Consider the following 23695-nt stretch of genomic DNA (forward strand, 5'->3'; position numbering starts at 1 on the left):
GTACTGTAGCAAAAATGAAAGGCAAATTGTGTTTACTTTCTTATACATGCCCTTCAAAGAAACCTTTACCCGAAGAAGAAAAATCTCTGCACGCTTTGGTGAGAAATGTTGGATGTAATTTTGCACTGATGAAAACTCAAAGCCTCTGAGCATCGAGAACCTAGAGGTTCATTTTCTGTAATGATGGTGGAGCCCTTTGGGGGATCCATCAGAAATAAATGTAAGTAATAATGAGCGTGTGCGAGAGAGAATGAGTGCACGAGGGACTGTGAGATTATTGTAATTGAGTTCCAGTGGACAGTGTTTCTCTGGGGCCCTCTGTGAGTTTGGTCTCTGAAGTGGGTGGTGGTGGTGGGCATGTGGCAGTATGAGTGTGTCAGTGCATGCTGGTGCTTGCAAATTGGCAGTGCTGCTTTGTTAAGGGAGTTTACGTCTTATGCCAAAAATACATCTAATGTGCATCCTCTCCTCTTTCCTTTGGAGTTGTTTGTTGAGCATAAAATGCAATGTCCATGTTGAAAACCTGGCACAAGGCCTTCTCCCTCTTGTTTTTTTTTTGTAAAAGAGCTTAAAGCTGTGAATGAGATCTGTCTCTCGGTTTCATTTTAGTGTTGGACTAAGCTACTCCTTTGACTGAAAATACATTCAGATTTTTGCTGGACTTGTTTATTGTGCTGGCAGACATGGAGTCATTGAAGTGCCTTTGGAACCTGATGCACTTTGGTCTCAAGGAAACCATATGGAAAAATGTTCTACTTAGCTGTGTTTTTTTTTTTTTAGAATAAATTGGAAAATATCTGGATTTAAATCAGAGTTCATGTACCTTTAGCAAAATCATTCTGGTCCAGTGAATCTCCATAGTTAAAAATAGAACCATGTATGGTTCTAAAGGGATTTGACATAGCTGAAAAAGAACTTCACCTTTAGAAGCATATTCGATAATGTGTTGGCTTGCCGAGACTCTAAAAAGGTCCTCTAAGAATAACAGGCTGAAGGGTGAAGAATCTTAATACCAGTGTGTCACGTTTCTCTGCACTGAGGAGGCAGAGGCACAGGAACAGTGCTGTGTGTATATATTCTTAAGTGAATTCCACACATTCAGTGGACATAAACATGTATGCAATATATGTTAAAAGAAAACAACATAAAAATATAACCACAAGCGGTGATTAACGGGCCCTCACAAACATGGTGCAATACCCTGTGATGTTATTGTACCACCCTTTTATCCTGAAGGAGTTTTACAGGCTTTACACACACGGAGTCTCAAGCACGGGAACCTGCAGTATGTGTCTCACCCAGAGGCAGAGCAGACTGACTTAGTAACAGGTGAATTTAACACCACCACACGGCAACACCGTCACAGACAGAAATGTGAAATGCTGAACTTGTCTTGATGTTCAGCAATTTTGGTGTGAATTGGATCTTGTGTTAATGATCTGAGCATGATAGTTTGGGAAATGAGGAAACACATAAAATGTAAAAATGGATTTGAATTGGAAATGTGTTCATATTGTATTGACACACATGGTGACCGGGTCTGGAGTAAGTAGGTTAAATTGATACAAAAACCTATTTGCTCCAAAATCACAGCTTGTACTGATCATTAAAGAAATCCTTATGAACACCTAATAAGAAACATGTTCAGAATACACTGAGTAAATGTTGATCTAATGAGAATGAGAATGGTATACGAGAATGACAATGGTTTAAGTGAAAGTGGAGTGATTGTCATTGTGAAACACTGCACACGGTGACACAACGAAATGTATCCTCTGCTTTTAACATCCCCCTTAGTGAGCAGTGGGCAGCCATGACAGGCACCCGGGGAGCAGTGTGTGGGGACGGTGCTTCCCTCAGTGGCACCTTGGTGGCTCAGGATTCAAACTGGCAACCTTCTGATTACGGGGCCACTTCCGTAACCGCTAGGCCACCACTGCCCCAAATAGAAAGTGTAGTGCTCCTTTTTTCTCTTGCCAGTTGGTGACGCTATACCAATGTGTCAAAATTCATATATGAATATGATTATGGTGTGAGACTGAATATTTCTGTGAAGTTTCATCTTGATTACTCAATGTTTAGTGTAATTTATGATTTTTTTAATTCCAAAAAATGATGTAAATTTGTCGGCTTGCCATTTCAAGACTATTCGAGCTATCAAAAAAGCTTTGCAATTTATCATGTTGAACTTGTGTTCTACTTATAAGTCAAATTTGGAGTGAATCGAGCAAACGGTCTAGGATCCTTGTTTCAAATTTCTTTGTATGAGAAAATTAAACAATCCAGATGATCTCACTTCTTGTTTGGTTTGGTGGAGCTATAGGGTCTGAGTGTATCATAAGATTGTCTTAATGAGATGCACATGCATTTTAATTTTGATGGCGTTCTGTGCTCTCCTTTATTCGTACGCATAATGCATGTTTTGTAAAGCATAGCATGAAGGAATCAAACAATCAAATGTTGTCAGTATAGAGGTATGTCATGCTTCTCCAACAACGTCTTCCACAACCAGTGTTTTGAGGGTTGGCTGCTGCACATTTTGCCGCACTTTGTAGCTGCGTTCAATTGATGAACGCAGCATTCATCTTGATTTTGGCAGAAATTGACATCAAGAAAAACACTACATGCAATGTTATTTGAAGTCACCCGATTGCGATTACTGTAGAAAAATGGATGGGATGCATTGCGATGCATCGATATTTGGTGCATTGATAATTTAATCGAATTGTGAAAAAAGTGAAGGTTCACATCTCTAGCCTCCACCCTCTTTCCCCCTCTCACACTGTTGTAACTGGAGCTGAGTTGGAAGTAAAGCAATGTTGAGGTCATACATTCCTTGCTGTTAGTGTTCTGATCAAAAGTGAAAGTTAAATACAACTGTAGCTTATTACAAGCTGCCCAGTCCCAGTGCGGCGTATAACTCAACTAAAGTAAATTACACAACTGTGGGCTGCTCCAGCCACCACATAACACAGCTGGTCTTAAAGGAGCAGAGGAACGATGGACACTGAGGGTTGAGGGAACAAATGCACAAAGTTTATTTGAAAAGAGATAAATGCCATCAATAAGCTCCCCTTTGATGCTGCAGTGTGTGTCACTCAGGGCTGTCAAACACAGCCACCCACTTGTCAACCGTCTCAAGCCCTACGCCTTGAACGGTCAGAAGAGAACGTCCCAGATCACTGGCAGACGAACAGTCCCAGAAACCCTTGTGGTTACACAAGATCCTGTATGATACATATAAGCAGATGACACTTCAACCAAAAACACAGCACAAACCAGTCTTGGGGAAATGCAGGACACAAGGAACACCTCAGGATTTGTGTTGGAGAACATCTCTGTAGATCTCTAGATCTCACAGGCTTAAATAGCGCAATGAATAGACACAACAGGTTCAGTACACCGTGAAGATCACTATCTGTGCCAAAGGGTCCTAGGGAGGAAATGTGACGAGGAACCCACATTAGAAGTGAGCAAAGGGAACCGGTGACTGCACACTACAGGATTGGGAACTTACCAGGGGAAGCGAAAAAAGACTCTGACACTAATACTCAGGGGAGGGAGGGCGTGGAGCTGATGGGGACGTGACAATCTATAACAGACCCAAGCAAAATGACAACTGTCTATTGAAAATGCTTTTGAACAAACCTTAACTAACTCAAGAAAATGTGTAACCCTAACCCCATGCACGAAACATGTACTGAATATGAACCAAAACTGTGGCTCAAAAACCAAGGTATGGATTGTACTATGAGATTTACATTTACATTTACATTTACAGCATTTATTAGACGCCCTTATCCAGAGCGACTTACAGGGTAGTTACAGGGACAGTCTCCCTGGAGCAACTATAGGGTTAAGTGTCTTGCTCAGGGACACAATGGTAGTAAGTGGGATTCGAACCCGGGTCTACCACCCTATATGAGATAACTGTACTGTTGCACCTACATATATCATGTTTACTCAACTCTCTTAATGCTCAGTCATATATTTTTGTTAATTATTTTGGTCACAAAGAACACAATGCAAAAGACCCCTCTGGAGAAGGAAAAGGCTGTCAGGCAGAGGTTGAGGAAAGCAGGGTCAAGGAGACTTAAGGAAAATGGAGAGGAGAAAAAGATTAGTCTTACAAATCGAGATTATCAGATGTGAGAATCACCCAGTTGCATTCTCAATTGTCACCTGATGGACATGACATGTTTCTTCATTGTTTTACATATTATTTTGTAAATCTTGAGGTCACCTTTTAGCAAACAAGGTCCATGCTTAATGTATAGGACTAAACTGTCATGTAGGTGAATAAGGAGTTCTGATCATTCCGAACTGAAGCCAATTAAGCACAAGTGATCAGGACTCCTTAAAAGAGGAAAAGCAGCACCCAGAAGGTGTTGCCACATTAATGTGGACATGGACATTGCTTCTTTTCTGTTGTTGTTCCTTACTTTATGTCACATGCCTTTGGGTCTGTTTAATTTTTTTTTGGTTCCCTTTTCTGGGCACAACTGGTTTTTTAAATCAATATTAAATCAGATCAATATTAACTCAAATACAGATAGTGAAGTGACATAATTTCACATAGGAACAAGTGAACACAATCTGGGGAGAAACAGGACCAGTCAGGATTCAGGAGTACTGGGGTGTCAGCATGATGACAGGAACCAGAGCATGCTGGGAGGGGCAGCTGTTTTCCTAATTACATATCCCGAGAGGTTTCACTGTGGCCAGAGAGATTTCACATTTCTATGAGCCTCATGTAAGGGATCTCTGCCCTGAGGAGTTAAATTGGGCTGAAAATGACGGGAGCTGAAAGCTCTTGTAAGCCTCACTATATAGCTGGTGAGCCAAGTGACAGGAACATGAGTGTTAACCAGGCTGGAGTGGGCAGAGCTGGGTGAGATCCGATGTGGTGCCGAGAGGCGTTTTGTGCTGTGCTACCCTCAGTATGTTGAGGTGGAGTGGGTGGCTAGTTGTTTTGGGACACTGGCATTGCCATATATATATAATTATTGTAAAGATACATTATAATGTAAACTTCAGGGAACCTTAATTATCAGACGGTAAACCTAAAAATGAAAATTCTTTGTAAGCAGCCTAGTTTGATTTTCTGTAATTAATTATGTATTTTTGAAAATTACGTGGCATATGTGACATGACAGTTGTTCATTGTAAGTCCTTGCGGAATTTGTTTTTAAAAATTGTCTTTTTATTCTTTCCACAGGTTGCGTAGGTGTGAACCAAAGGTGTCTGAGGGAACCAAAGAACAGCCTAGTGCTGGATCCCAGAGGGACTCCCAGAGAGGACGGACCCTTGAGACGACAGAGGGTGCATGGAGGGCTTGAGGACAACAGCGTCAAGGTCATCCAGGGCCTGCCTCTGGCTTGGCCTTGTGACCACAGCTTTCACTTTCCTCTGTGCGGAGGGAAATGTCACGCCCAGTCCACCAACTGTCAATAATCATACCTGCGAGGGCAACTCCAAATGTTTGCCAGGCATTGTTCTGCCCATCTGGTATCCAGAGGACCCTTCTATGGGAGACAAGATTGCTCGGGTTATAGTCTACTTTGTTGCAATGATTTACATGTTCTTGGGCGTGTCAATCATTGCTGACCGTTTCATGGCGGCAATCGAGGTCATCACCTCGCAGGAAAAGGAAATAATTATCAAACGTCCCAACGGTGAGACGACAACCGTGAATATCCGTGTCTGGAATGAGACGGTGTCCAACCTCACCCTCATGGCACTAGGTTCATCTGCACCTGAGATTCTGCTCTCTGTTATTGAGGTGTGTGGGCATGACTTCAAAGCTGGGGAGCTTGGGCCGTCCACAATTGTTGGGAGTGCGGCCTTCAATATGTTTGTGATTATTGGCCTATGTGTCTCGGTCATTCCTGAGGGTGAGACACGAAAAGTGAAGCATCTCCGTGTGTTCTTTGTGACAGCCGCATGGAGCATCTTTGCCTATATCTGGCTCTATGTGATCCTGGCAGTGTTCTCACCCAATGTGGTGCAGGTTTGGGAAGGGCTGCTAACTCTAGCATTCTTTCCCATTTGTGTGGTTCTGGCTTGGGTTGCCGATCGCCGACTGCTCTTTTACAAGTTCATGCACAAAAAGTACCGCACAGACAAGCATCGGGGTGTAATCATTGAGACCGAAGGTGATCGTTCAAAGGGTATCGAGATGGATGGTAAGATGGTCAACTCACACTTTGCTGATGGAGGTGCCACCACCAATCTTATGGGACTGATAGACACAGGAAAAGAGGTTGATGAATCCCGCCGTGACATGATCCGCATCCTGAAGGACCTGAAGCAGAAGCATCCAGAAAAGGAGCTGGATCAGCTGGTGGAGATGGCAAACTACTATGCACTCTCACATCAGCAAAAGAGTCGTGCATTCTACCGCATCCAGGCCACGCGAATGATGACCGGTGCAGGAAATATTCTGAAGAAGCACGTTGCTGAACAGGCCAAACGCACTGCCAGTGTTCAAGAAGTTCACGTAGAGGAACCTGAGGAGTTTGTGTCTCGTGTATGCTTTGAGCCTGCGGCCTACCAGTGTCTGGAGAACTGCGGTGCTGTGCTCCTGACTGTAGCAAGGAAAGGTGGCGATGTGGCCAAAACCATTTATGTGGATTACAAGACTGAGGATGGCTCAGCAAATGCAGGAGCTGATTATGAGTTCACGGAAGGCACTGTGGTCTTCAAGCCCGGGGAGGTTCTAAAGGAGATTTCTGTTGGCATCATCGACGATGACATCTTTGAAGAGGATGAGCACTTTTTTGTCAGACTGAACAATGTACGCGTGCTAGAGACAGATGACGAAGTCCTCTCTGCAAATAGTCTCCCTTACCCCAAAGCACTGTTGGGTTTCCCTGCCGTTGCAACAGTTACCATCTTGGATGACGACCATGCCGGGATCTTCACGTTTGAGAGTGACAGTGTACATGTGAGTGAAAGTGTGGGTGTCATGGAGGTCAAAGTGCTGAGGACTTCGGGGGCACGGGGGACGGTAATTGTTCCTTTCCGTACAGTGGAGGGAATGGCCAAAGGAGGAGGTGAAGACTTTGAGGACACCTACGGAGAACTAGAGTTCAAAAATGACGAGACCTGGTAAGACATCTTTTAATACATTAAGACAACAACTTCAGTCAGTTGATTACAACTTTGGGCCTTTAGAACTTAAAACGTAATTATCTTTCATTATTTGGGACTTAGAAACAATATGTGTATGTCTTTTGTTTATCAAATCTTAGTCATGATGGGTAATCTCTAAAGAGGTCATTTTTTTAATTATGGAGTTGCCATGCTTAAACTTTTGGCCTAAAGTGTGACTGGGTTGTGTGTGTGGTGATTTTTTTCTGTTTTCACTCTAATTTACTTGCTTGATATTTTCTTCACTCACTCCACAGGGAAGTGGTTACGGGCTCTGAACTAGTTTGCCTTAAAATATTTTGAAGGCTGTATGCATTTTTCAACTCAGAATGCTGAGGTGTGAGAATGACACTCAATGCCAAATTTAAACTCACACATAACAAAAGCCCTCTATCTCTCTGTTTCTCATTCTCACACGCTCTCATTTATTTGTTGGATATTAAAGCAGTCTCGGTAGTTGTGAATGAATCATTGGTGACTGTGTGTGTGTCCTCGTGTGCTGCAGCATTATAGATAGGGTAGTGAGGCGATGAGGACCTCGCACATGATTTATACTTGCTGTGTGTGTGTGTGTGTGTGTGTGTGTGTGTGTGTGTGTGTGTGTGTGTGTGTGTGTGGATTCATGTGTCCTGAAATGTGGCATTATACAAATTGTAATTATTCTATGTGACCCCTATCCCCCCCCCCAACTATTAAAGTTCTGTTCTGTTCAATTGCTTTGAAATGCAAATGCAGAAAATAAGACTGGCAACATTATCAGAATAATGATGGCAGGATCAAATCATAGGGATGCACAAGATTTCACAGTTCACTGTTGTGTAAGTTCTGTGCAAGGCTTAGATTCATGAGTGTAGTTATGCATGACCTTCTCAGGCATGTCTTAATTGTGTAGGATGACACTGAGCGTCTTGCTGGAGCAGATTACAAATACACATACACCCGTGTGACTGAATTTACACACACACACACACACACATTCAGCTGCACACATACATTATATGCACATTGCATAGTAACGTACATGTTAACAGAGCATTCCCAATTGGACAGTTCCATTTGTGACCACAGCAGAGGCTAGTTCATGCGACTGCTGTCAGATTCCTTGTAGCAAGCATCAGCATATGCCTGAGCAGTGTGTGCATGCACCAGTCCTCTTTAATGTTCTTCTCCTGTGCAACGAAGAGTGCGGTGTGACCTTGGACTTCAGACTGGCCACTGGGAACCCTTTCAATTTCCGGAGGTTCCATGCAGAAACAAGCTGTGTGCCTCAGATCTCAGTGTGGCAGGACCCCTGGTCAATCAGAATATGTAACCATATATCCTGAACAGCTTATTCTTCCGTCTAATCCAATATCTTTATTTGAACACTGTAAATGAAACAATAGAGATTTGGCTAAATAAAAAAAAAACAAATAAGCCGTCATTAGGTTTTTCAAATCAAGGATAAAAGCATTCTTTGGTAAAAAATAGGAGATTCAGAAGCACTAAACAGGCAAAAAATATGATAATAATCCAAGCAATTATTGGCAAGCAAAGGGGACATGACCACCTCTCATCACTTCAGTTAACATCAAATCAAATCACTTTTATTGTCACATCACATGACACCAATACACAGGTACAGTGAATATGCATATTTCCCACTATAGAGTAAATAGAATTGTTTCACCCAACATTTGCTGACTAATTTGAGGATCATGTTAGACAATCATGCAGTTACCCAAACCCTACATAGGGTACATGAGGCTGAAATCGTAATTTGAAAAAAATGCTACTTGCTAATTTAGGTTATGCCTTTTAAAGAACTTCAGAGGTAAATGTCATGTGAAAGGATTTTGAAGTTCATATTTTTTCACTTGAAGATCCAGGGGGCAGGGGTGGCCTAGCGGTTAAGGAAGCAGCCCAATAATCAGAAGGTTGCCTGTCATGGGTGGGCTGGACATGGCGATGAAGGAGGACGCATTTTGCACGATTTCACAGGACAGGGGTTTAATACGAACTACACGAGACAAGGGAACATAAACACGCAATGACCAGACAGCGAACAGACACGAACAGGATAGTTTTATACAATTATATAAATATACAACATGTGAACACGATCAGGGAACATTACACGAGACAAACATGAAACTCCGGATCCGGAGTCACCCCTGCCGGTCCGGATCATGACATTGCCAATTCGAATCCCGATCCGCCAAGGTGCCACTGAGGACCGTCCGCGCACACTGCTCCCCGGGCGCCTGTCACGGCTGCCCACTGCTCACAAAGGGTGATGGGTTAAATGCAGAGGACAAATTTCACTGTGTGCACCATGTGCTGTACTGCTGTGTATCACAAGTGATGACCACTTCACTTTATTAAAGGATTGCTTTGATTGATTTTGATTCCTCAAATCATTCAGCACTACTACACAGTTTGAAAATTAAAGCTTAAAGAGCTGAAATGTAATTGTGAATGTCAAGATACGGTGCTGTCTGTGGGTACTTAGATTCCTTCTGAGTTTATTGCAGATACATAGAGTGTCACATACACACTGCAAAAGAATCCGATGGAATTTCATTTAAAATGTCTAATGGCGCCAGCATGTTGTAGGACACATCTCAAGAGGCTTGTCTTCAGTGTAGTTACTCTCCATAGGGCACATTTTATTTCCTTGCTGCAATATGTTGAACGCAACTAATACTAATACTAATTGCTTTCAAGTAAAGACAAAGAACAACAGGCTACTAACATTAATTCTAGGCCTCGTGTGCCCAGACAGGGCTTCTTGCAGGACTCTGTAAAGCCATTAGAAAAGCTATGGTTGAAGTCATGATATTGCCAGGAATAACTGTAAACTGTCTTGGGTGTAAAAGAAGTACCTTTTTTTTACACAAAAGAGAACGCAGTTTTATCTCCCAAAATCGCAGACAGACAGAGACTCAGAGGCTGTTAATCCTACTGAGAATATTGCTACCATTCTCTTATGCATGCAAGCAGTGCATCTGTGCGTGTGTTTGTGAATATGCATGCGTGTGTGTGTTTGAATTTGTGTGTATGCGAACATGAGTTGAGTGTGCTCTTGTGTCTGGTCATTTCGCTTTATTTGATTTGTGTGAGATGCTGGTCTCTCTGGGATGGAGAGAGAGGGAAATGTGAGGCTGTTGCTATGTAGGCCTGCATTGTGAATTAGAACTGCCTGTTCGATTGACACGACGTGACAATCTTACTCAATGCCCAGTACAAAGCAAGTGTCTAATACTCAAGAACAGTTTTAGTCTGTGAATTTATAATACCTCAATTTGTGACATCGGTGCACACTTATATTGTGCTGAACATTGATTTAGGGAAATGTTACCAGTACACCTTTAAATAGCAGCCTGCTGAAGGAATAGATTTTAATTTCAAGCTTTGTCTAAGTCACTGCAGTTATGCACTGGCTTTAACAGCCTTTAAAAATGCAGTCTTGCCTTTGAAGGATCCATCCTCGGAAACGAGACACACCTTAAATATGCTGAAACATTAAAGCTACTGACAGGCGCAGTCAATATAACGGAACATTTTAATCATAATTGGGCTGCAGCAGAATCTCGAAAACAGCTTGTTTTGTGAGGTGTTAGTTAGGTGGCTAGTTCCTCCCAAAAAATGGTTCAAGGACAAACAACGGACCTGTGGCAATGTAATCACCGCCCAAGACTCATTGATGCGCCAAGGGACCAATGGGGTGCATTCAGTGTCCATACCTCAATGGGTCATGGTTGAACAATGGAGACCTACAGAATATTTTAAATCTGATGATACGTATGAACCCCACCTTATAACCATTTCGCTAAATAAACACTATAATGTCAGGACATTAGTGTGTTGAATAGGTAAACAAGGGAACAAAATAGGTCCTGTTCAGCAATGTGTTGGGTGTGTGTGTGTGTGTGTGTGTGTGTGCTTGTGTGTGTTGGCTTCATTTCCCATTCACAACCTTCCCTGCGGGGGAGAAGTGGCAACGCACCATGATAGAAGCAGATGAAGCCATGGAGGCTCCCATAATGAACGTGGGTGGAGAAATTAAAGGCAAAAATGAAAGACGAACGCTGCAAACAGAATAAACTGCGGCAACAATAAACAGAAACGAGCAAGGAGCCACGTGAAGAGAGGCAACCAAAAAGCGTGATGTGTTCTGACAGTCTGTCAGATCTCCCAGCAACGGCATTAACACAGAGACTCGCAGAACACCGCGCTGAGATGAGGCCGTGGCCTAGATATACCAGCGTTTATTTATAGACATGCAAAGAGCGGATATTTACCACGTCCATGCCTCCGCCGGGTCCCCAGCTACCAGCGCGGGGAGTCTCCCGGAGCACCGCGCAACACATTTCGCCATGGGCTTGTAGGACGCGCGTTGTCTATTTTTGTTCCTCGCCAGTTCTTCACGCACGTTTGTTGTTTTTTTCGGATGAGTACCTCGACACACCGCGGTGACAAATCACTCCAAACCAGCGCGCCGTCCGACCTGTGACTACGAACAGCTTAGGCCCATTATTTATCACATCTCGCCGCTCATTTCTTTCGCATTATTCCCGCATTCGGCCTTTTTTTCCTCCCCGGCCTGCTCCACCGTGGCGCGGTGACTCATCTGTCAGAGCCAGAATGGGTGTGAAGTTCCGAATGCTAATAGCTGCGCGTAGACGTTGTTGTTTGGAATGGGGATTGCATGGACGGGAGGGGGAGGGCTTCGCTGTTTTAAAAGGGCTGCCATAATTAGCCTCCGCCACGCAGCCAAATGGGGCTTTCGATAGCCTGGACCTCTGCCGGCAGCTCATTGGGCGTGGCTGAATAGATTTCAGACCTTCAAAGTTCTACTTAAACATCACAAACATCTAACCAAGCCAATATAGGTTTTTTACACAATCACATGAAGCCAGACACCCTGAACCATCAGGTACACCCCCTCCTACAAAAGGACACAATCGCCCAGGATATGAAGGCTGAGGATTTGTCACTGTGATTCTCTAGGCATCAAAGCAGGAACCTTTGTAGCACTAATAGGGCCCTTTGAGATTTGAGACCTGTAGGCAACCTGCCCCCTCACTGATGAATGATTAGTGATTGATTGATTGATTGATTGATTAACTGATATTTCTGCAGGACCATCAACCAAACCAAACCATCTTTATTATTCAGGTGTTGAGGTACTTGAAAGTGAAAAAGTGAAAGTGAAGTGATTGTCATTGTGATGCACAGCACACAGTGCACGCAACAAAATGTCTGCTGCTTTTAACCCATCAGCCTTGGTGAACAGTGGGCAGCCATGACAGGCGCCCAGGGAGCAGTGTGTGGGGACGGTGCTTTGCTCAGTGGCACCTCAACGGATCGGGATTTGAACCGGCAACCTTCTGATTACGGGACCGGTTCCTTAACTGCTAGGCCACCACTGCCCAAGATACTTGGTATCTTCTTGTTGCCACCCAACCGCATCCACACATTATCCATTTAATAAACATAAAAGTAAAAAAACTGTGTTCAGATTACTATTGAATATTTTACCCGCACACTGCAATTGGCCTCTATGCAGGTTTGCTTAGATTTGTTTAATTTAATCTCTGTAGGGTGCTGTCTGTGAGCTGTAGCAATGGTGGTGGGTGTAATCAATTCTCCCTATGCACGTTTAATATACACTAATCTGAAATAATCTGATTTAATCTGTTTAATCTTCTTTTGTATCAAACGAAATTGTGACCCTTGATGCAGCATGTGGTTTGGAAATTTGCTTTGCCATATAATCCAGACCTCTCAGTGGTGCAAGCTTTATCTGTTGGTTATAATAAGACTTTTTAATTGGACTAATCAGGATTAGGGTTTTATGATTTCAGCAATGACGAAAACATGGACGGAACTGCATAATCCAACAAATAAAAATGGAATGCGTTGGAAAACGTGAAATTGCGTATACACACTACGTGTGTTTCTGGTTGAGGTGGGACATTCACACACCAAGGCAATGTAAATGGGTGGCCAGCTGTGGTGAAGCGGCTGTGAATGTCGAAACTGGACAAAAGCAAACAGTAAAAGCACTTTGTTGAACGGTGATTAAATGTGATTTGTCATTTTGCAGGTTATTTTTCCCATCCACTCCACAATCACACAGTAGTTAGGTAAATAAATATGTTTATAACAGAAAACATTGAAACAGAATTTAGGAAAAATTAAGATGGATTTTATAGGGTCCTACAGGATAGATTAACATAAAGTAATAATAATTGCAGGCAGGACTTTATAGGGTACTGTCCTGCTGTCCTGTAGTGACTGTGTCCCTGGGACTCATAATCACATAATCTGGATGCTCTGGATGATAGATGTTTCTGGATTTAGTGTTGTGGTAAAGGTGGAGGTTGGACTTTAGTGAATGTTGGGTTTTTACTCTGGTGCATTTGGAGTGGTTTAGGAAGATGAGTTGAACTTGAAGAGTGTGTGGAATGTGGAATGAGTGTGGGTGTGTGTGTGTGTGTGTGAGGGAGCGAGACAGAGCTAGAGTGACGCCGTCTTTCAGATAGAAGCCCAGCTGTGGTTTTTGCACTTCCTGCTCCCCTGAGAGGTCCTTCTCAAACCAGGCACTGATGAGATCACACTCCAATACACACACACCTTCTGAGGTGCAGGTTGAGAGCAAACGTCTAGTGTTAGCTGCTGTGAAAGCTGCTGGAGTAAACAGGTTGAAGTTTCACACATTAATGAAATGAAGCAGGAGGGTTATAAACACACACACACACACACACACATCTCCTGTTGTCCTGTTATGGGGTATTTGTAACCTTCCAGGCACACGTCTGACCTGATCCAGTTGCTGCTGACTGTGTGTGTGTTCACACTTATCCTGTTCTTGCTGACCCTCAGGTTTTGCTTGCAGAGGCCAGCACACTGGCCACACCAGCCCTCTAGCGTGTTTCTGTGTGTGTGTGTGTGTGTGTGTGTGAGCCCCCAACAGCAGTGTCAGGCAGTTTAGCAAATCAGTCCTATAGTGCTGTAGCTTTTCTACTCACACACACATACACATTAACTCAAATAGAACTTAACACTCATTCAGCTGTGTGTTAATTAAATTGTGGTGTCCTTGAATGTATAGTGAGCAGAGAGAGTTAATAAGGGCTTATTTATAACACAATTATTTGTAGGGCTTGGTCCCAGAATTCCCCAAATGTGTCTGTGTGTATGTGTGTGTGTGTGTGTATATATATATATATATTGTTGTAACTTACATGGTTATTTATAGTAAATAGATATTTATAATTACATAATTATTACTATTATACTCAGAGCAAACTTGAATTGATCATGTACAATTTTCTGTTCTTCTTATACTCTTAATACAGTATAAATGTAATTTTTTTCGAATGATTTGCTCATGTCTATCATCATAGAACTAGATCATAGTTTTTGAATAATTGCGTGCTGACACTGTCCTGAGGTCAATCCTGCCCTTTCTAGAACATTACTTGGCTCTAGCTTCCCCTGAGCATGACACACACACACACACACACACACACACATATATATATGGATGAATGAATGTGTGTGCATGTGTGTAATGTGTCAACTAGAAATGAGCAATTGTGGAAAGCTTGAAAATTGGAACTAGTTTGGGTTTTGTCCCCACCCATTACAAGCCTTTAGCTACATCCAGTCTGTGACATCCACTGTCGAGCTTTACAAGTAGGTTGTGCTATGTGTGTTTCCTGTGTTTGTATGTTCATCTTGCAGTTTTGATTATTTAAACCCTTTTTTTTTTCAACATGTCAAGCGTCTGTGTCTTTCTCCTCGCCGAAGTGGCATGTCACAGTCAATTTGTAACCTTCACACATCAATAATCTAAAACAATTAATCACTGGACTGGGGTCAGGGCCCGGCCAGTTCCTTTCAATTCTGGCTAAAATAGTCTCAGGTGGTAACCAGTGATTGCCCCACCCACTTGGACACAGAGCTATTTGTCCATTTGTTGTGGGGTTTTTTTTTAGCTTTTTTGCACTTTTACGTTTACGGTAAGATTGAAGTAATGTAGATGAGTAGCAGTGCTAGCTATTAGTAGTCGTGTGATTGCTAATTTAAAAGTGATAGCTCAAGATCAATTTGAATATATTTCAGAGTATTATCGAATGGCAATTTTAGTAACACTTGTTTAGTTGCTGTGCAGTTGCGTAGCTAGTCTTTTCACCTCCAGTCTTCAGCGTACCCTCTGGATGCTGCAGCAGACATACCAGAACAGATCCCTCATTCCCACAACGTCTGAATTATTAAACGATTTACATCCGTTTACCTCTGAGCGAGGGAGGAATGCCAGTCGGGGTTATCTGAACCAGGATATAAACTGTCCAAGTGTCAAAGCCCAGAAAAGGCAACACTGGATCCAGAACCAGATCAATGAAATAATTGATAAATGATGAATGTCATTTCAGTCAAGCTTGGGTGTATCTGCTCTGTCTGTCCATCTGGTTTCTGTGCTATACGGGGGCCTGAAATTTGGGTTTGTTGTGAGCGACACTAAAGATTTTCTGGGTTTTGTTTATGGGTAGAAAAGTTACATTGTCATTGGCTTATAATGCAAGTGTTACATAATTATTACCCAAGGTTGTCACAAAACTCTTGTGTGTGTGTGTTTCTGCGCACGTGCATGTGAGGAAGGACTCCAGACTAGTGAAAACAGGTCATGGAAGACTCCACTCCCAGGCGCAGTAAAACTCCCCACGGTTGATTCCTTCAGCTGTTACCTTTGATACCTGCAAAAGCGTCTGTAAAAGGATGTTTTTATGCCAGAGCGTGTGTGTGTGTTGAATAAAAACCAGGGTGTCCTTGTTGTTATCCTCTAAAAATTTAGAGCTGTCTCTGTATCTCCATGCATGCACACACACACACACACATACACACACCGAACTGTCAGGTTGAGTGTGTTCTGAATGATCAGGAAGATCTCCGTACAACCCTGAGGCTCGCTCTCTTTCATCGCTCCTCTCTCATTCTCTGAACCAGTCATCCTCCTCTTCTTGTTTCTTTCCTCCTATCATCTCATTTCCTCTCCTCTTTTCCATGTTCCTCACTCTCTCTTTCTCTGTCCCTCCTTTCTCGGGCCTCCATCATCTACATTTTTTTTTTGTTAATTTCTTGTCTCTTGCAGAATGCTCTCCGTTTCAACCTCTGTTATCTCCTGCTAAATCTCTCCTTATTTGAAGCCCATTTTTCTTTTCATATCTATTATTTAGCTCTCTCTGTCTCTTCCACCCTGTTGTCCCATTTCTGTTGCTGCCTGTAGTTTAAGGAAAGATTGACGGTTGCTGGACAAGGATTTTTTTTTTGGATGGGCTTTCAACCTGAATCCCATGAAATTGGTCAGCAGGGAATCCAGTTGCAACTTCTGTTAACCGTGCATGTGTGTGTGTGTGTGTGTGTGTGTGTGTGTGTGGGTGGGTGTGTTGTCTCTAAATGTCCACTAATCTCATTTAAATGCTCTCACTTTTTTCTTACAGAGTAAATGTGAAAGGTTGCTTATAAGGCAGTTAACATAAATAGGATTATATCCATTTCAAGTGTGCATCTAGATTTAGTTTTTGAGTGCATTTCAAGGTGAGCTTCGTTTTTGTTGTTAATGGTAAATGAATGACATTAGCTGTTTATTGGTGCTGCTTTTTCCAAATGAAGGGTACAGTTTTCACAATTTCTCAGCAGAGTGATGTTTAACCACTTTGTATCCATAGTTTTCTATGAAAGGGGGAAATGCACAAGTAGGTAATTGGAGAACAGTTGTATCTTTTGAGCAATTTAATTAATATTTGGTTTTGTCTACACAGAAAAAAATTCTATCATATGTAAAGGTCAAGGTTGCATATGAATTTCACTGCCAGCGTTTTTTATACTCTGTTTCAGTTACATTTTTTATGGTTGTTGAGCTGCAAGAGGTACCCCATCTTTTAACTGCTGTTTAACTTTGGGGTGCATTTGCTTGTTAAGGACAAAGGTTTGTGACTAGAATTAAGTGTTAGATTTAAACAGATCAGTTGGATTAGTGGAAATTTCACAGAGAACATTTTATGCAACATCTGACATTGCATTACCAACCACTGCCCCAATTCTGATGCTCAGTCCATTTCTGGCACCAGGCAAGAGAATCTGTGATAGTGACGTGAAATAAATTGGCCAATTACAAATAATTCTGTTGTTTGGTCATTAGCCACCATCACAGTTCCATCTTTAATAATATTGTGCTTAAGATTGTGATCTATATGCTTTGCTTTAAAAGTAGATAGTGGATGGCTGTAAGATCAATCATAATATGAAATCATCAGATTGCATCCCCTAGAGACAATGAAATCTGAAAGCACTGAACACCCACACACAACAAAATAGCAACATGAGCACAACATAACCAACCACTGTTCACTACACCTCCATAAAACAGCGTAATGTCATCATTCAGTGCATTCTGGCAAAAGTCAAAAGACTGTCACATTATTATTATGATTATTTCAACAAACAGGAGACCTAACATTCAGTGAAGACGCAGTCCTTGCATAGTTGGTTGTTTCAAATGTATTTTTAAAGCCAAAAGTGGACATTCTGCTGAGTCTGTGCGGCACCTAATTGAGTATTTACAATGATAAAATTAAATTTGATTTCTTAATTACGAAAGCATATTTTGAAATGTACAGTGCATCCAGAAAGTATTCAAAGTGCATCACTTTTTCCACATTTTGTTATGTTATAGCCTTATTTCAAAATTAATTTTATAGACACAATTTTACTTGGATGGATGTCGCCGTAGGGTCGTAGGATGTCGAAGGGTCAAGCAATTCTCGGAGTCGGGGGCAGGCGAAGGTCTCCAAACTCGACTACTGTAACTCTCTCCTGGCTGTAGCCTCTGCAGTCACCATAAAACCACTCCAGATGGTCCAAAATATGGCAGCCCGTCTCATCTTCAATCAGCCAAAATACACCCATGTTACACCTCTTCTTACCTCCCTCCACTGGCTCCCGGTAGCTGCTCGCATTGAGTTCAAATCCTTGATGCTTGCCTACAGGGCTGTAAATGGAACTGCGCCCTCCTACATCAACACACTACTACCTAGATACACTCCTACACGCTCTCTCAGATCGGCAAACGAAAGGAGACTAAAAATTCCTTCTTCACGGGGTCTCCGATTCCAATCATGTCTGTTCTCCGTTGTTGTCCCTGGCTGGTGGAACAACCTGCCCTCCTCCACACGACTAGCCGAGACTATCACCACTTTTAAGAAGAAGGTGAAAACCCTCTTATTCCAAAAATATTACAGACAAATTTAACACATACACATGCATACACATTTAACAAACAAATACAAAATGTATAAATACATTATAATTTTTCTTAGTCTAGCACCCAACACTCTCCGAGCATGTTCTTCAATGACAAGTCTAAGCCTTATCAGGGTTCTTAGTTTGTATACTTGATATTCTATAGAAATCGAACGAGAATTGCTGGTGTCTTCCCATTGTAAGTCGCTTTGGATAAAAGCGTCTGCCAAATAAAGTAAAGTAAAGTAAAGTAAAGTCGTAATTCATTGGTCGATAGATCTAGGTCGTGGTTTAAGATAGCGAGCGTCTCGAATGAGTAGTCCTCTTCCGGGTCTGGCGCTCTCTGGTGGGCTGGATGAGTGTTGGCCATGACACAGATGTATTGACATGTATACACATGTATATATATATTCACAGCCTTTGCTTAACACTTTGTCGATGCACCTTTGGCACCAATTAAAGCCTCAAGTCTTTTTGAATATCATGCCACAGGCTTGGAACACCTATCCTTGGCCAGTTTTGCCCATTCCCCTATACAGAACCTATCAAGCTCCATCAATTTCGATGGGAAGCGTCAGTGTACAGCCATTTTAAGATCTTTCCAGAGGTGTTCAATCTGATTCAAGTCTGGGATCTGGCTGGGCCACTCAAGGACTTCAGAGTTGACCTGAAGCCACTGAAATCTTGGCTGTGTTGCTTAAGGTCAGAGTTGACCTGAAGCCACTGAAATCTTGGCTGTGTTGCTTAAGGTCATTGTCCTGCTGAGAGATGAACGGTCGACTCAGTCTGAGTTCAAGAGCCAGTCCCTCTAGGAATTCAGTCAATCAGTGCAAATATTTAATGTTTTGCACTTTTAGTGCAAATCACCACAACTTTTAAACAAATTTGACCTATTGCAGCAGTTCCTTCACTCATCAGCTTAATCTGTTACTGAACATGCATGTGCAAAATGAATGCTGTAGGGCTGCAACAAACAACAGGGCTGCAACAATAATCGATTAATCGATATATTTTTGATTAATCGTAGAATCGGATTTAAAAAAAAAACAAGAAAAGCATTCATTTCCAACCCTTATTCAAAAACAGAACCAAAATCTTTAGAAAGTGCACAAACATGTTGCTCCTTCAGCTGTTATAATAATAATAAAATAAAACAAAAATGGACTAACACAAAAAACATACACATGTATGCTTTACATCTGCCAAATAGACTTTTTTTTTTATAAAGTGCCACCTGAGCTGTGAGAACGATAAATCATTTATAAAAAAAACAAAGAATGTCAGAACACTGCAGATGCACACACTCGCAGACGCACACACTCACAAACTCTCACACTGACACACACACACTGCAAAAAATGCTTTTCTAACTTAGTAGTTTTGTCCTGATTTCAGTCCAAATCTCTAAAAAATCTTAAATCAAGATACATTTACTAGACACATGAAATAGCATAAGAAATTGTCTTGTTTTCTGAAAAAAAATTAAGTGATTGTTTGCTTAAAACAAGCAAAATTATCTGCCAATGGGGTAAGAAAACTAATCTTAATGAGATATAATCTCAAACAGAAGTTTTAAGCGTCACTTAATTTTCTCATGCCATTTTTCTTGTCTAGTAATCTTGATTTAAGATTTTTTAGATATTTGGACTGGAAACGAGACAAAATTACTAGGTAAGAAAAGCTTTTTTTGCAGTGTAGCTATACATGACAACAGATTGAAAAATGAATGGTCCAAAAAAAGGCTAGTGAATAAAAACATGTCTTTAGTCTTTTAATGCAAAGTCTTTTAATGCACCCCTGCTTTACTACTGTTATTAACGAGCTAACGCTAACTTGTCATGCCTGTCAAGCTGGATGACGGGTAAACATTTACATTTACAGCATTTATCAGACGCCCTTATCCAGAGCGACAATCATTAGTTACAGGGACAGTCCCCCTGGAGCAAATTAGGTTTAAGTGTCTTGCTCAGGGACACAATAGGTGAGTGTGTTACCCACTAGGCTACTACCACCCTCCGTTGTCCACGCGGAGACGCAGAGAACAGTCCGAACGCTGTTTCATCCCCCCTCCACACCTGTAGGTGGCGCTGTACGTCCCCGTCTAGTTCTCCTCCGCGGCGAGTTAAACACCAGCACCAGGGACATTACGTTCCTCACTTCAAAACGGAACAAAAGTAGGATTCTGTACCGACTTACCCTGCTGCTGAACCCCCTTCCTCCTCATCAAACACGTGTTTCAGGTGCTGGATCATTGCCGTGGTGCTCCTGTGCCGTGCCATGTCGCTTTTGCATATTTTCGCGCATATTTCTCTGCCTCCGCCATGTATCTGTCCTCTACCTCTGCTCGTTTTTTTTTATTTTTGCTCCGCGCTGTCTATGAGGCGACAAACTCTGCTAGCATCTGTGCGCGAGAGAGACCGAGTGTGTTCACTCCGCTCCGCGCTCAAATAAAGTTTTTTTTAATAATGAAACGTCTCCGCGTCCCGCGACATAATGAATCGATTAGGAAATTCGTTGCCAACTCTTTTAGTGATCGATTTCTATCGATTTAATCGATTCGTTGTTGCAGCCCTAGAATGCTGCTCATTTACCTTCAAAAATTTCCGCCAAGTGTTCTGCACGAAAGTGGGGGTAAACTATTTTTTACCACATGCAATGTTGTGGTAGAACACAAATGAAAGTCATCAATTGAGCAACATTTTTCTACCGCAAAATGTTTTGCAGAAGTCAAGGTACTTTTTCATTTATGTTTTTGATAAACACTGACACAACTTCCTGTTTGAGGCAAACAATGTGGTCTTTGAATGATTAAATGTGATGCCATTGAAAATTTGTGCAACCAGTGCAAAAAGTCGGTCTAGAGTCCTCCAACTTTTCACTAAAGTTGCCGTAACTTCAGGCATTTAGCAACAATCACAAAACTTTATCACGAAATCCTGGAAGGACTGAAGAGCGCTCTGATGCAGGGTTTCATCCAGGATGTCTTTGTACGTTGCTGCAGTCATCTCTCCCTCTATCCTGACTAGTCTCCCAGTTTCAGCAGCTGAAAAACATCCCCACCATGCTACCACCATGCTTCACTCTAGGGAAAGTACTAGCCTCCAAACACAACGCATGGCATTCACACCAAAGAGTTCATCTTTTTGTTTCTCATGGTCCGAGTTGTAGTGAGAACTCCAGGGGGGCTGCCATGTGCCTTTTCAGAGGACCTTTGGAGCTCTGTCAGAGTGACCATCGGGTTCTTAGTCAGCTCCCTGACTAAGGCCCTTCTCCCCTGATCGCTCAGTTGAGGTGGCCGGCCAGTTCTCGGATGAGTCCTGGTGGTTTTGAAGTTCTTCCACTGATTGAGGCCACTGTGCTCATTGGGACCTTCAAAGCAGAAGAAATTTTTCTGTGACCTTCCACAGATTTGTACCTCAAGACAATCCGGTCTTGGAGATCTACAGTCAATTTCTTTGAGCCCATGCTGTGTTTGTGCTCTGGACAATTAAACTGCAAAAACATCTCAAGGATGGTCAGGGGGAACAGGATTCACCTGAGCTCAATTTTGAGTTTTCTGGCAAAGTCTGTGAATACTTATGTACATTTTTTTTATAAATATGCCTTTTTCATGTTGACATAATGGGGTTTTGTGTGTAGAATAATTTAATCCATTTTGGGACAGGGATGCACTGTATATTGCCATTGGCACATTTTACACTTTTTTTCTGTGTCTGTACAGTCTTTCATTCCTATTGAACAATTCAGAGGCGTAGCTTCTGCTGAGTGTAAGGGTTAATGTTAGTTAGCTATACGTGTCAGCTATATTTAGGTAATCATGGAAAGCTGAGCAATGCATTATTTTCTATCCACTATGATGGAATGTGTTTTCTCAGCTTCTCTACTACTATGTTAACACAGTCACTGCAGGCCCAGTTTCTAGTAGCACTCCTTTGGGCTTTTCCTGGCACTTGGCCGTCTTACAGCAGTTGCAAGAAAATAGCCATCTCTGCAATGGTCTGCTGTTTTAAGGGGTAGCGAACACCACCTCGCTCCCCACTTCTGAGAACACCGTGGGACTTGCTGTGCTATTCGCTGTGCTATTGCCACCTACTGTCACTGGTGCTGGTAGCCATGGATTTCGTTCTACCTGTACAGTTCCCAGTATAGCAACAGCTACATTTATGTTGCATGCAAAATTAAATACATGGAGTAGGTATTAAAATACATCTCTGTATATCAGTTTTTTAGTTCGGTATAGGGGTTGGGTTTTTTCTTTTGCTTTTACTTTAAATCAGTCATTTGTGTATTTGTGTAATGCAGGTATGTTCACAACCTATTAAATTCTCTGTATACTCACTCACTCTCTCACTTTCCATAACCAGTTATACCTAATCATGGTCGCAGCTGCTACAGCCCATCCTGCCAGCCCGACTCAGGGCACACCCATACACACCATGCACTCCCACACTCACACCTGTGGACAGTTTACAGTCACCGACCCATGTACTGTACATGCCTTTGGAAGGAGACATCGGAGAACCCGGGGGAAACCTGCAGCAGCACAGGGAGAGCATGCAATCAAAAGTGAAGGGATTGTCATTGTGAAAAACAGCACAGCACACAGTGCACACAAAAAAATGTGCCCTCTGCTTTTAACCATCACCCTAAGTGAGCAGTGGGCAGCCATGTAATGAGCCCGGGGAGCAGTGCAAGGGGATGGTGCTTTGCTCAGTAGCACCTTGGCGCTTTGGGATTCGAACCAGCAACCTTCTGATTATGGGGCCACTTCCTTACACGCTAAGCCACCACTGCCAACTCAGGTGTGAGACCACCAAACTAACTGCTAGAGCATTGTGTGGCCCTGCAGTTGTACACTACACTTATATCATTATATATGTGCATTACTGTTTTTATACACACACACACACACACACACACCATGTGTGTTTTACCATGGACCAGATACACCAGAACACATTTCTGGGACATTCTGATTCCCATAAGCCAGAATGTGATTTAGAGATGCAGTCGGAGTGCTGAGATGGTGCAATTTTCAGCGTACTCCTAGAATTCAAGGTCAGAGCTTTCTGTGGTGTAATGTTCGTTTTATTATGGTCTGTATTAATACTTGATTCTAATTGGCAGGAAGGTGTGTATCAAACTATGTAACACACACAATTCTATGTTTAATCATTTACTCAATAACTATCAACCTAATCCATGTAACTGTAGTTATATGCTGGTAATTTACTACTTCAATCATTTTTAA

At 42.2% G+C, this 23695-nt stretch overlaps 1 protein-coding gene across 3 annotated transcripts in view; it reads left to right on the forward strand.

Moving 5' to 3' along the window:
- slc8a3 (solute carrier family 8 member 3) overlaps positions 1-23695 on the forward strand; it is a 64974-nt gene that overhangs the window by 12253 nt on the left and 29026 nt on the right. For all 3 annotated transcript variants that reach the window (XM_028981911.1, XM_028981919.1, XM_028981925.1), the window contains exon 2: positions 5219-7110. In XM_028981911.1, coding sequence (XP_028837744.1) covers positions 5327-7110 — 1784 coding nt within the window. In that variant the 5' untranslated portion in view covers positions 5219-5326. The remainder of the gene's footprint in view (positions 1-5218; positions 7111-23695) is intronic.

This window comes from Denticeps clupeoides, chromosome 1, assembly GCF_900700375.1.
Source record: "Denticeps clupeoides chromosome 1, fDenClu1.1, whole genome shotgun sequence".
NCBI classification, from domain to species: Eukaryota; Metazoa; Chordata; class Actinopteri; order Clupeiformes; family Denticipitidae; genus Denticeps; species Denticeps clupeoides.